General features: G+C 39.9%; 1 protein-coding gene across 3 annotated transcripts; it reads left to right on the plus strand.

Annotated features, from left to right (window-relative positions):
- The first annotated feature begins 1,729 nt into the window (after window positions 1-1,729).
- LOC114406270 (putative pentatricopeptide repeat-containing protein At4g17915) lies at window positions 1,730-6,592 on the plus strand. 3 transcript variants are annotated; one of them, XM_028368935.1, is made up of 3 exons: window positions 1,730-3,608; window positions 4,531-5,785; window positions 5,873-6,592. In XM_028368935.1, the coding sequence occupies exon 1, from the start codon at window positions 2,037-2,039 to the stop codon at window positions 3,420-3,422; it is 1,386 nt and encodes a 461-aa protein (XP_028224736.1). In that variant the 5' UTR covers window positions 1,730-2,036; the 3' UTR covers window positions 3,423-3,608; window positions 4,531-5,785; window positions 5,873-6,592. The 3 variants fall into 3 exon arrangements, with proteins under 3 accessions (XP_028224736.1, XP_028224735.1, XP_028224737.1); XM_028368934.1 differs by having other exon boundaries at window positions 4,531-5,760; XM_028368936.1 differs by having other exon boundaries at window positions 5,689-5,760.
- The last annotated feature ends 8,048 nt before the right edge of the window (window positions 6,593-14,640 follow it).

Genomic DNA, 14,640 nt, shown 5'->3' on the forward strand with positions numbered 1-14,640 from the left:
CATTTACAGTGGAATTGCATTGGACCATTTTGAGAAGTGCTGATACGCTAGAGAAACATCAAGAGAAGGAAAGGGTTCAGTGTTGTTCCAAATCCTGTCATTCCTTTGCTTCCAAATAGACCAAAGGATGGTTGAGAATTTTGATTTATTGCATGTAGTTGATCCAACAACCCAAATATCAACTCGTGAAAGCCTTTAGCTTCATCTACCTTCTTTTCAATGAGAGACCACAAACCCGAGGCTTGCCATATATGCTTGGCTTTGAGACAACCAAAAAGAGGTGTCATTCGTTTTCTAGATGGCAAGAACAAAAAGCACAATGAGTGGGGCAAGTGATACCTTTTTTGGATAATCTATCTCTTGTTGGGAGGCAACCACAAAGAAGTCTCCAAACAAAATGCTTGATTTTTGGTGGTGCGCTTGTCTTCCAAACAGACATCTAATTTTCAACTACTTTGAGGTGATCAATGTCCTTAATTGAGTCCATTATTTTGTGATAGGCATTTCTCACATTTTAAAGGCCATTTGGGCTAAGCTTCCAAATTAATTTTTCATCATCCTGCGCATTTAAAAGAGGAATATGTTGAATTTTGAGAGCATTTTCAGCATTGAAAAACACATCAAGCATCTCCTTCTTCCAATTTCCAGAAACATGATCAATGAGATGATAAACTAAGAGATTTTCAAAACCTGAGATGAGAGGTGATGTGATGAATGAGTTGCAATTCACATTTAACCATGGTTGGTTCCAAACATTTATAGAATTTCCATTACCAATTCTTCAATGCATACCTTGACTTACCACAACCCGTGCAGTGTGGATACCACGCCAAATAAAGCTTTGATTATGCCCAAATTGAGCTTTCAAAAACTTTCTTGATGGAAAAATATTTAGATTTAAAGACTTTGTACACAATAGTATCATGGTGAGCAACAAGCCAATAACCGAACCCCACCCGTTAAAACTGAAAGAAAGAAAGAGTTGTTGGGTGGGTTTAGGCGGGTTATCGAATTCAATCATTGTAAAAACCAAGTAAAGATAGGTTTGTATGGGCAAGTCTAGGCTTAAAAATTATTTTCATTGAAACCCTAACCCGTCCGACTACTTGAAAGACTTAAAAAAATTATGCTTGCTACGTCGACTGAGAGTTTGAAATCTAAACACCAGGTAGTCTCAAGTCACGTCATTTGCGTAATTTTGTGGCCATGAAATTTGAAGATGTTCAATTGCAAGTTCTCTTCTTTTTAAGCATAGCACTAGGTGGGCACTCACTAGTGATAGAAATTAGGCAAAGTTGAAGAACTCAAATCACGTGCTATGTCTCTAAGCTTTGAAAATAAACCCAAAATGAATTGAGTGTCCAAAACTCACTCCTTTGAGAAACGGAATCGATATCGTACTTGTCTTCCTACTCGCATGCACGGTAACCAAAACTCACTCCTTGCATTGTGCACTTTGGGCTTAGGCTTAGGGCTCCCGTACTCCTTCAAGTCCAATCACTCCAAGCCCCATTGCTGAACTGCTTTTTTCTTTCTTCCTTTCCACAAGCTCATCAAATTTTTATCTTATAACATTATGGTATTGAAAAATAATTATTAATTATAGAAAAGTAAATCATAATAAATTTCAATATACTAAATATTTTTGAAGATACATTCAATCAAAATTTAGTTAATCATATTCCTTAATTTTAGTATATAGAAAGAACATATAATTTAAACAAACCTGTGCTGTGGAGTGTGGAACTCATGGCGCCCTAATTTAAGCCCCAGGCGGCGGATTTGTAAATGTGATGGGTTCATTTGTCAGCATAGCTCGAAACCTTTTATCGTCTTCCTTTTTATTCGCATCCAGCCGCGACTAAAACCATACAGAATGTTGATTCGCGGCCATTGTCGAACAATATCACCCAACAATTATTTACGTCTTCGACGTCTGTGTTCAAAAGCTTATAAAAAATGACTTTTTACATGTTAACCCAATTCAAGCTTATAACTACTAAGCAACACTCTCACTCTGGGGAGACTCCAAAACGATGCCGTTTTGGGCCCCACTCAAGTCAAGCCTCTCCACCAAGCTCCTCAACATAACCGTCTCCTCTCTCTGCAAAGCGAAGCAAATCCCCAATGCCGAAACGGCAATCGTCGACGGCATACGACTCGGCGTGCTCCCCGACGTGGTCACCTACAACACCCTAATCGATGCGTACTGTCGTTTCGCCACCCTTGATGTCGCTTACTCCGTTCTCGCGCGAATGCACGACGCCGGCATTCCCCCTGACGTTGTTTCATTCAATACCCTAATCTCCGGCGCTGTGAGAAAGTCTCTGTTCTCGAAGTCCCTCGACCTGTTCGACGAAATGCTCAAACGAGGCATCAACCCCGACGCATGGAGCCACAACATTCTAATGAACTGTTTATTCCAATTGGGAAAGCCCGACGAGGCGAATCGCGTTTTTAAAGAAATCGTGCTTCGCGACGAGGTCCACCCCGCTACATACAACATTATGATTAATGGCTTGTGCAAGAACGGTTACGTAGGGAATGCTTTGAGCTTGTTCAGGAATTTGCAGAGGCATGGTTTCGTGCCGCAGGTTTTGACGTACAACGCGCTTATTAACGGGCTCTGCAAGGCGAGGAGGCTGAAGGACGCGAGGAGAGTGCTGAAGGAGTTCGGAGAGACCGGCAACGAGCCCAACGCGGTTACTTATACCACCGTCATGACGTGCTGTTTCCGGTGCCGGTTATTCGAGGAAGGGTTGGAGATTTTGTCGGAGATGAGAAGTTTGGGGTTTACTTTCGACGGATTCGCGTATTGCACGGTGATCGCGGCGATGATCAAGACTGGCCGGATGCAGGAGGCCGAGGAGATTGTTGAGATGATGGTGAGTTCCGGCGTGAGGCCGGATCTTGTGTCGTATAATACTTTGATTAATCTTTATTGCAGGCAGGGGAGGCTTGATGATGCTTTGAGGTTGTTGGATGAGATTGAGGGGGAAGGCTTGGAGTGTGATCAGTATACACATACTATTATTGTTGATGGATTGTGTAAGGCTGGTAATTTTGATGGGGCTCAGAGGCATTTGAATTATATGAATTCGTTGGGTTTTGGATCCAATTTGGTTGCGTTTAATTGTTTTCTCGATGGTTTGGGGAAGGCCGGGCATATTGATCATGCTTTGAGATTGTTTGAGGTGATGGAGGTGAAGGATTCTTTTACTTATACTATAGTGGTGCACAACCTTTGTAGGGCGAGGCGGTTCCTTTGCGCATCCAAGGTTTTGGTTTCATGTTTGAAGTGTGGGTATCAAGTGTTGAGGGCCACTCAGCGGGCGGTTATTGTTGGTCTCCGGAGTATTGGGTATGCAAATGAGGCGAGGAAGGTTAAGTTGACGATCAGATTGGCACAGTTTGTGCCTTGATTGTGTGGTGGTTTCTGAGGGGAAGATTGAACATGTGGTATTTATTGGGGAGACCTTTGGTTAGGCTGAAGTCAGTGAACCAAAGAGAATGGAACTCGGATCTGAGTGTCTTGTGATTGATGATTGGCAATTCGGCATAACTGTCGTTGCAAGGGAGACTATTATCGTCATGCTGCAAGACATTTGGTAAGTTACTGACTTACTGTTTAGGTAGACAAATTGCATTGTCTTTTGGTGATTGTATCTTGGTCTTGCTGGATAAATGCCTCGTTGTAATTGCTGAGTGATGTTGACTAATTAAGTTCTTGTGAACCAGATGGAAACTATACTGTAATGCACAAGATTACCAAATTTGAAACGATGGAAACTGGAAATTTGGTACTTGTGGACATGGTTGATGTGGCATTTGGATAATTGAAAGGTTTGCTATGATTCATATTAGAGACCCAATATGAATCATAGTGGGTTCCACTCTATTGAAAATCATAATTCATGATTGTCCACTCAAGAATAGATTGTAGGGTCGGGTAACATGCATGCTGTTTAAGTTCAAATATTACCACTTATTTTAATCAGAGCATGCCACAATTAATGTTCTAACCAGCTAGACGTTCCAACCTTCTACAAATTTATGGTGGCAAAATAATAAGTATTAAGCAATGTTCTAATTTATGACTTGAGTACTTGACAAATATCCATAGTCTACCACTTATTCTTAAAACATTTATAAAATTTTCTACATATTGTTTGTATTTGCAGTATGGAGACTGAATCTGGTATATATGTCCATTCTGCTTCAATTGAGAAATACATTAAGAAAATCATTCTTTAACACTCTTTTCATAGTTGAACACAAATCGAACTGCTGCAGTATAAACCAAGACATCTTTGCACATTATGCCTTGATCACATAATTTATTGTCAAAATCTTCTCTTTACATTACTTGCATCACCAAAATGTAGTCCACAACATTTCAATCACATGCTTGAGATGCTTTGTAACATGAGCTTTGAAGCAAAGTTAAAACGTTAGATGCATAGTTACACAAAACTGTTAGGCAAAACACCAAAAGCTCACGTGTTTATGTGTGTAATGCTGATCTTCCAGGGAAAAAGGAGGAGGAAGTGAAGGAAAGTATGAAGATAGCAGAATGCTTCAGATAAGAGGAGAGGGGGATAAGAATTTCTTAATTTCTGAAACAAGTGCATGGCAAGGATGAGAGCTAGGACAACAATTCAGAATAAGCTGCACTGCCACATTAGAATCAGACTCCACCTCAATACTACGAAATCCATGCTGATGGGCCACTCTTAATCTGTGGAGGCCCAAAGTTCTGCGATATTGATTGTGCACGAATCCGGAGTAGTAGTAAAACCAATCACAAAGTTTCCATGGGAATCACGAACCACTCCCCCAGCACTAACCTTTAAGGAGTTGCAATTCACAGCCCCATCATAGTTCAACTTAAACAAACCTTCAGGAGGCGGACTCCACCTAATTCCATTTGGATAAGACGTGATCTCTTCCATGAGACGAAGAATAACCATCAAGGCTCCATCGCTCTATCCAAACTATTCATTAAGAAATGAACCTGCTATACTACACCATTGGCTGCTAACCAATTTTTATTAAAAACAAAATTGTTACATTGCACCCCTAACTTATCAAGCATAACCGTAAAATGTCTTGACCAACTATCCACATCCTCATGTTGACTCTTCTTCAGATTCTCTTCTAACCAAATCAGAGGACAATCTGGCAAGAAAAAAACAGGATCTACATGATCTATAATGTTATGCCAACCTCCTTTTGCTTAATTTGGGCAATTGGCTTTGTTCTTACTCATTGTTGTTTATATTTTGCGTTAGATTATTCTCAGAGTTTTGTGTTTTGTTAATTTGAAAGGGAGTTGGTCAATATGCACATATCCTATCAGTTGTATGCATTCTTATCCTGCATTAGAATATCCATATCCTAAATTCTTCTAAAATTTGCGTATGGCTCTGTTTGTTTAAAGCTTTGTTTAGCAATGGAGCATAAGCTTCAAGTCTTTATTTATGCTTTTAACCAACTTTTGTGTTCTATTTCTTTGCCTTTAAGAAAAATTTGGGTGTCATTTCCTATAATCCTTACGTGGGGAATACAACCAATTGACTGTCATTAATTGGAAGTAAAAAAAAACTGTGGATTACTGAATTTGCTTTGGTTGTTTTCATATTTTAACAAGTAGCTCATGTCAATGCTTGCAATTTTTTCTTTCGCCAGGGCTTTGTTAAAATTGACAGGGATGATTCCAGCCTACCTCTGGTTACATCTCCTATCAGACATGCCACCCAGGTATGCTGACACATAATTGAAAATGGTACATTGCCTTCAACTACTGCTTGTTATAAATTCTCTACTACTACAGATTCAAAGTTTTACCTCTTTGCTGAATATTGTGCTCCAGGAAACTATAAAATTACTGCCTTTGGAAGCCCCTAATGTGTATAGGGAGTGAATTCCATTATGTTGCTCTGTTTTCTCACGTCTTGTCACTAGTTTTAAAAACTAGGATGAACTGGAAGAAAGGGAATCACCAATTCATAAAGTTTTTGATGCTGAAGATCTGAGTGGAGGGGGTGGTTTGATCACTGAAGAGTTTTGCCAAGTTTAGTGAGAAACAGATGTCAAACTTCCACAACAGAAATTTGAGCACCTTTGCAGTTCAGCCTTCATTTCTGGCAAGTCATTTTGGATCTAGATGGGATAGGAATGCTCTATCAGATCTAAATGGCGGTCAAGTACATTCTTGGGGTGAAACTCCATGACAAAGAGCCAGACTCAGTTTCAGTTGCCCCATAGCTGGAAGCTTAAGGAATCTATGGCAAATGTGACATTCCTCTGCTTCTAGTTCAAATGAATCTTATATGCACCTTTGGTAGAATGCATAAGGACGTGCTAGTGATTGGTGAGTGCTTTCTGCTGGGGAGCTGAAAGATTTACATAGTTGTATGCTAAGGATGAACGACTCTCAAAAAAGAATCCTTTTTTTTTCTTTTTGATAGCTAAAGTTCTTCTATTTCTCTCCCAATTAATAACCCTTCGGCTGTATTTGGGTAGGAAATTTGAAGTATTGGGATATTTAATTGCATCAACACAAGAAAAATTCAGCTATTTTGTTTTACTATACTATATGCCTCTAACAAATATCTGGTAATAGAATTTGGAGCTAGCTAATTCAATGATAATTGATTATTATTCTTCTCTATATAAAAAAAACAAATTGATCATAAGCTAATTTAATGCTTGCTATTTTGCTCTTGTGTGACTTGTTACTGCTATTGGTGCAAGATAAAACGTGACCGATGATTTGTTTCAATATCCGTGTAAAAGGCAGTCACACTGCTAGCTGGAATTCCCTAATGTGTATAGGGAGTGAAATCTATTTCACTATATTTGCTTGAATCTTGACATCAGTGTTCAAAACAAAAATGAACCGGAAGAGGGGAATCACTAATTCACAAAGCTTTCGATGCTTAAGATCAGAGTGGAGGGAGTGATTTCATTTCATCACCGTTGAAGAGTTTCATCAAGTTCAGTGAGAAACAAACGTCCAACTTCCATAAGAGAAACTTGAGCATCTTTGTAGTCCAAGCTTCTTCTCTAGCAAGTGATTTTGGATGTAGACACGAGCTAGGGAGGTTTGAAGGACTCATCAGAACTGATGGGATTTCTGGAAACTTAAGAAATGTATGGCAAGTAACATTTTCCTCTGCTTCGAGTCCAAATGAATCTTCTGGGGCAGGCACTGAAGTATCAAAACCTGAGCAGTTTTGGAATACACCATTGGTAGAATGCCCGAGGATGCACCTGTCCTTGCTTTCTACCAAGGATATGAAAGATTTTGATACAATCCAAGTCATGAATGTTTGGTTCGGATCGTTCGTTCTGGATGTAAATTCAAGAGCACCATTGATGACCTTTCAAGAACTCAAGAATTGAAAAACAGAAAAGATGAACAAAATGATGCTATAATATGTAGAGAATCGATAAGCCGAAGGAAGATTCATCAAAAAGGAATAGTTTCCTTGATAATAATCAATTTGATTCAGTCAAAAATCAAAGAAGAGGCTAAGCTCTCTCTAAGCAAAAGCTTAAATTCAATTAAGAGTTTCTGATAATTTATAGATCTAGGTTTAAGAAGATTATTAAGCCTATATAAATCAAGCTCAAACTCATTACACAAATAAATAAAAATTAAGAATTTTCACAAATTGTGAAAGTTTGCGCTAAGCCTAGCACCTCATGTTAAGCCCACTTGCTTAAAGTTTAGAAGGAAACTGGGTATCTGTTTCCATATATTATGCAAGTGGTAATATCCATTGAAGTGTATTAATTTCATTGATTAGGAAGATTTTCTTCTTGGGAGGTTGCTTAAGGTACTAACTTAATTGAAATTAACACCCCATTTTCGAATTGTAACATTATTAAGAATTATTTTCATTCTTATTAAGTCGCATAACTCCACTTTCTTTTTAGCATTTTATTTATAACTTTCTATTCTTCTTAAACTTAATTTTGATTTGATTTAAAACGTGTGCCAAGGAGCACTGTTGCTTGCCCGGTGCAAATTTCATAAGTTTAGTACTGAAATTTTTACGAGTCTGATTCTAACAAGGTGAAGCTAAAATTAATAATTTTTCATTAGTTTAGTGCTGAAATCAATTAAGGTCATGTGCTTGGCAGTAATTATGATTTTAAAAAAGGTAAAACAAGGCCTTCCAACTAGCGGCACAAATCTTTGGATTTTTCTATGTGCACCGAGCATAATAGCTGGTGCATCCAACAATAATATTAAATTAACGAAAATATCCTTCCGTAAAAATTTAAAAAAGCTCTCTCCCTCACTCCCTCTTCATCGCACTGCTGCTATTGTTCATCTCCTTCCTTTGTGCATCCAGAGGTCCGTTGTCATGCCATGAATCACTGTTAGCCCCTCCGTATTTATATCTTTGATTCGAAAACTACTCTGAAATTGTTTTTGTATGCATTACTGGTATAGTTGTAGAACTGTTTGATTTATACGCACCACTTGTTGCTGAGTACAAGATAACTTGCAATGCCATGAAAGTAGTATTTATTGAATAATTTGGAAAGTAAATAACAAATAATCAATTTGCAAGCCCAATACCATTCTTTGGTAGATAAATTGCTGTATTTGTTTGACTAACTTATCTAACATCTAATGAGTATCTGTCAATACTCCTCCCCTAAAGTTTCATTTCGTAAATACTCGTCCTACTGACTTGTTATCCTTGAAATCCAGCTTGTGCTGTTGACACACACACACAGCCACACACACCCACATACACACACAACCATACACACACAGCCACACACACACACACACACACACACACACACACACACAGCCACACACACACATACACACCTACATACACACACACACACACACAGCCACACACACACACATACACACACACACACACACACACACACACACACACCCACACACACACACACACACACACCCACCCACATACACACACACACACACACACACACACACACACACACCCACACACCCACAGACACATACACACCCTCCATAAATAAAGAAATATGACCCTTACAGTAAAGTTAGATGTCAATCTCCACATGGATTCCATGAGCTGTCGAAGCCATCATTTAGGATACGTAACAGCTTATGTTAGTTAAAGTCACATCTGAATTAGACCAACCCAAATCCAAGACATCATTGGAATGACCAAAGAATTGTTGCAGTGGTGATTCCTCAATTTGAAAAACACTATTTCGAAGGAAAATGAAGGGTTGGCTTAAGTGTTTCTTCTAAGGAGAAGAGTTGTCACATTCCACTTTGCTTTTAGCAGTACTGTCTTGTGGGGTGAAACAAATACTGGATTTATCCAGTGATGTAACACACCAAATGCGAATAGCACCATCTTCACCTCCACTCGCTAAATACTGACCACATGGACTAAATTTCATGGTCCAGACTAGGCCATTGTGTGCTCTAACCTCTTGTCCAAGGTATAGGCCACTGAACTCCAAACACCTCTTTTTATTCTGCTTCACCTTTATTCTTCGAGTTTTATTTGTCCCTGCATTCAATTTGGACCTTACATTTCCTTCACCACTTTTCTTGATGTTGACAAAGCACTTCCACCAGTTTATCCTCTTTCTTTTACTGATATGAAAATCCTGAAATTCTTCTTGTGAAACACCTTCTCTGGGTCTGTGCTCCTGAGCTGTATAAGACAACTCATGCTCTTTTCCTTGAATGTTTGCTTCTGCTTCATCTTGGGGACACCCTTTGAATTCATCCAAAGAGATTTTTTCTTTAGGACCTGCTTTGCCTCCAGAGAGAATCAACTTCTCAGATACTACTTCATCAGTATGCAAAATGCAAGCATTTGAGATTGCCCCACTGCACTCCCTGATCCTCTCCAATCCCAAGCTGATAGATGAGTCATCTAAGCTCATTTTCTATTGTGAACAAACCTTGGAAGAAGAATCAGCTAAGTCCAAACCCTACAGAAAATGTTCCCTCCTCTCCTTCACACTAACAGGATCCTTCACACTTAAAGCAATAGTGGATAGATTTCCATAATCTGTAATCACACAAAACAACACTGATCACTAGTTTGCCCTCAAATTTTACTAGCATCACAACTACACACATCCTCATGATACACACACAGAGACAGACCCTCATCACACACAAAGACACACACACACACACACCCTCATGATACACACACACACATATACCCAACTACAATAATAAAGCATGAGCACCCTCCAAACCCAAAATTTGAAATTAGTTACATAAAGAATTGCTGATGTCTATATTTGTCTATAATTGAAATTTACCTTTTGTATGTTCTTGTATGTCATCAATGTAATTTGCTATATAAACAACTGTTGTTCATGCTGAGTGAACCTTAGATTCCCGTTTGAGACTGAATGCAATGATTCTTGCGGACAGTTTGCATTAGTCATTGTATTTAGTCTTGAATTGTCCGTTTGGATAATTTGGGTAGACTGATATTTTTATGTTAGATTCATTCGTTAAGGTTATTATTATTTTGATTAATTTGATGAAATTTCGGTACAATGCATTTCAATTTGTTCTCTCAGTGCATACTTGATTATCGGGAAATTAATTTCACCGATGTCATATCGTGTACTTGGAGACCAATGCGAAATGCTGCTGAAATTTAGTCAAATTGTTCAAAATAATGCTAACCATGACGTTTGAGGCTGAAATTCTGATACTGGGGACAGATGTCGTACAGGATGTCACGACATCGCGCTTCAGAACATGCAGGATGTATATGACCGTATGAACAGATTAAACAAGTGAATAACACAAGAGAATTGTTAACCCAGTTCGGTGCAACGTCACCTACATCTGGGGGCTACCAAGCCAGGGAGGAAATCCACTAAAATAGTGTTAGTTCGAAGATCTAACAGCCACTGTTTACAACCTTCTCACCTAACCACTACCCGTGCAACCTCTACCTAAGAGCCACTCTTAGATATGAGAACCCCTCTCACTCCCTCTCAATCACTCTCCCGTGTTTACAATTAAATCAAATACACACCAGAGATTGCTCTCTGAACAATAGAGATCAACTCCACACACTATAGAGATCAACTCTACACACTCAGGTCCAACACTTGATGTTAGGGTGACATCAAGGTGGCTCACAAAACACTCAAGTCCCAAAACTAACAAAATAACTCTTCAATCCCGGACTTGGTACTAAAACCCGTGCAGCCTTCATGTTTATATAGCAGTGTGCGTATCTGGGCTGCAACAGCTTGCGTTGGATGAGATCTATCATTCTCCTGAAAAATCTGCACTTAAAGATCTAAAAGATCAAGTTTGATCTTTTAGTTTTTATCTTTAATCTTTAATCCCTGAACGAACTATTCAAGTTTGTAATTCGAACTTTAATTATCTTTTAATTCGTTCCAAGAGATAGATCGTCTAATCTGTTGCTAACTGCACAATAATCTGTTAAAGAGATAAAAGATTTATGTGTCCAGTATTTTCGGGCCGGATGTCAGGACATCGTGTCCGACATCGTGGATCCTGCACAATCTGTTAAAGATATAACAGATTTATGTGTCCAGTATTTTCGGGCAGGATGTCCTGGACATTGTATCCGACATCGTGGATCCTGCAGCTTCAATTCTTCATTTGACATTTTATCTTGCCTTGTGCATTGTGCAGCCCGATCTGATTCCTTGACATAACGTTGGACATCATGTGCAGCAACTCCAGCTTTCCTTCATTGTCTAAGTGCTTATGTTTTAACAAAATTTTAGCCAATCTTTTAAAACTCAGTAGAGCTAAGCACTAACAATCTCCCCCTTTGGCAAATTTTGTCTAAAACATACTTAGACACTTCCTGAGCAGGTACGAGCAGTTATGCAAGTGGGATCAGCAACTTTCATTATCAGAGTAATCAAGCACAGCGGTATCTGTAGTGGCGACAGCCAAAATTCTGCAAGTTGCAAGTCGTTTCCAGGATGTCAAGACATCTCACGTGACGTCAGCTTTCTGCTCCCCCTGTCTCCATGCTCTTACTGCTGTGAAGCAGTTCACTGCAGCATCTTCTATCCGCTACTAGTCTTTTCCAGGATGTCAAGACATCTCATGTGACATCAGCGTTCTGCTCCCCCTGTCTTCATGCTCTTACTGCAGCATCTTCTATCAGCTACTAGTAGTCACAGTAGCTTACATCAGTCATCAGCAGCAGCAGTCTCCCCCTCAAAATCACATACATACAACTCCCCCTCAGAATCATGAATCATGCATACATCGTATCCTACTTACTCAAAATTATAAGTCATGCATAATTACTATTACTCCCCCTTTTTAGACAGAATTTGACAAAAGTAGAATGCATGCAAATATTACAGACCAATAGCAAATTAATTGTTCAAAGGGACATGCCCCTATAACTAGTAAGAGTAAAAAGCAAAAATAAAGGTCTGATGGTCATGGGGTGGCTTCAGAATCATCATCATCCGATTCTGTATCCTCTGCTGCATCTTCCTCTTCCTCAGCTGCCTCTTCTTCTTGCTCAGCTGCTTCTTCTTCCTCAGCTGCTTCACCATCATCAATGCCACTGTCTGTGAGTCTTTCGATCAGCCGTTCCAGCTCCATTTTCTTCTCTGTGGTGCCTTTGATGGTTGCCTCCAGCACCTTGTATGTGTCCTTGAGTTCAGCAATCAAGGCATCCTTGGATACAGCACCTGAAGCAGCAGCTTTCCCTGATGTCGAGACAATGTCTGGGACATGTGTCCCCTCAAACAGTTTGTAATGCAGGGATAGAGGAGATTCTCTCTTCATCACAGAGTCAATGTTGTTTAAGATATTGGGATGTTGACTCAACATAATGCCACACAATACAGTTGGGAAGGCAATGGGTAATTTGACAGCAAAGGATTCTGAATGCTTAACAGTTTGATCAAAAATATAGTTTCCAAAATTAAATTTGGACTTGGTTCCAACAGCATACAGAAATTTACCCAAACCTGTGGCAACAGTGGAAGTATGATTGGTGGGTACCCAGTTTGCAGCGCCAATCCTATGCAGAATTGCATACTTCACACTCAGCTTCCCTGCAGAAAGCTTCCCTTTCTTTGGCCAATGCTGGACTTGTTTGGCAGTGATTTCCTTGGCAATTTGATGCTCAGAAACAGCAAGATCCATCACTCCTTCAGTTGGTCTGCCCAGGTATTTGTTGATCACAGCAGGGGAGAATCTAACACACTTTCCTCTGACAAACACTTTCTGATAATCATCACTTTTTCTGTTTGTTATGTCAGAGGGAATGTTGACAATGAATTCCCTGACTAAGCTTTCATAGCAATCTCCCAACTTGGTGACAGTTTTCAGCAGTCCAGCAGCCTTGATGAGGTCCATGGTCTCCTTGCAATCCAAGGCATTTCTTCCCAGTTCTCTTTCTAAGGCAATCCTGCGTTGATATACAAATTTCCACCTTTCAACATTGCCAATGGAGTGGAATGAGATGTTGTCCAATGGTGCATCAGGGACATTTCCAGGCACCTTTTTCCCTGATTTCTTGGCCCTCTTGATGTCGGGAACATCTAGTTCGACATCATCATCAGAATCGGATGAGGAAATTTCTTTCCTCTTCTTGGAAGGGATTGCAACTTTGCTCCATCTGGATGTGGTAGGAGTGATTGGTGTGCTCTTCTTCTGTGCCATAGTTTTGATTCGTCCAGACCTAGTAATGGGGGTTTTTCCCTTTCTGCCTTGTAATCTTGCTGCAATGCCAGGTGCCAACTTGTTGGCAATGGGTTCCTCATCAGATTCTACCTCTTCTAGATCAATGAGGTCACCTGGAGCAGGTTCTGGTGCCCTTGGTGCAGGGGTCTTCTCTGTGGCTTGATCTTCTTCTTCTGTTGATTCCTCTTTGCTGGATGAAGAGGGGTCTTCAGCATTTGGGGTGAAAGATGTTGGAACATCTTTATCAGCATCAGGGACAGAAACATTTGGGGTGGAAGATGTTGGAACATCTTCATCAGCATCAGGGACAGAAGCATTTTTCAAAATGCTACTCACAATAGTGCGGATCTTCTTATCCATCTCCGTGTCTACTTCCCTAGGACTTGCTGCAAGGCTAGGGTTTTCAGAAGTCTTCACTCCCTGTTGTCGTTTGGGGACCATTTTCTCAGGACCAGGGGCTGAACCAGGAATCATTTGTATGGGTTGGATATTGAATTCAGGTTGTTCCTGGTTTGATGGTGCTTTGGTGGATGATGGAGATGATGGTACAGAGGGTGAACCAGGAGCTGAAGTTTCTTTTGGTGAGGTAGCCATGGAGAAGCAGAGCTTTTGAAATGGTTTCGTGAAATTCCGAGAGGTGTTGGGGAATGCTGATGAAAACAAGAATGCCACGAAAATATAAATTTGAATGAAGAATGTAGAGAGACTTGTGAAGCAACGGTCGAATCTGTTTTGGCCCAGTAATGAATGTGCTATTAACATTTGAGCACATTCAAATAGAAGTAATTGCTATAAGTCTTCTAGCAGACAGATGCCCAGCTTGCCCCTCAGTTTTTCAAACTGATTTGCATCCAATGCCTTTGTGAAAATATCTGCTATTTGTTCCTCAGTGTCAACATGCTTCAGTGTGATCACTTTATCAT

Source organism: Glycine soja, chromosome 3 (assembly GCF_004193775.1).
Source record: "Glycine soja cultivar W05 chromosome 3, ASM419377v2, whole genome shotgun sequence".
Classification (NCBI taxonomy): Eukaryota; Viridiplantae; Streptophyta; class Magnoliopsida; order Fabales; family Fabaceae; genus Glycine; species Glycine soja.

Bases quoted from the DNA above. Each gene is read 5' to 3' on its own strand.
- LOC114406270 (XM_028368935.1), top strand. From the start codon at position 2,037: ATGCCGTTTTGGGCCCCACTCAAGTCAAGCCTCTCCACCAAGCTCCTC.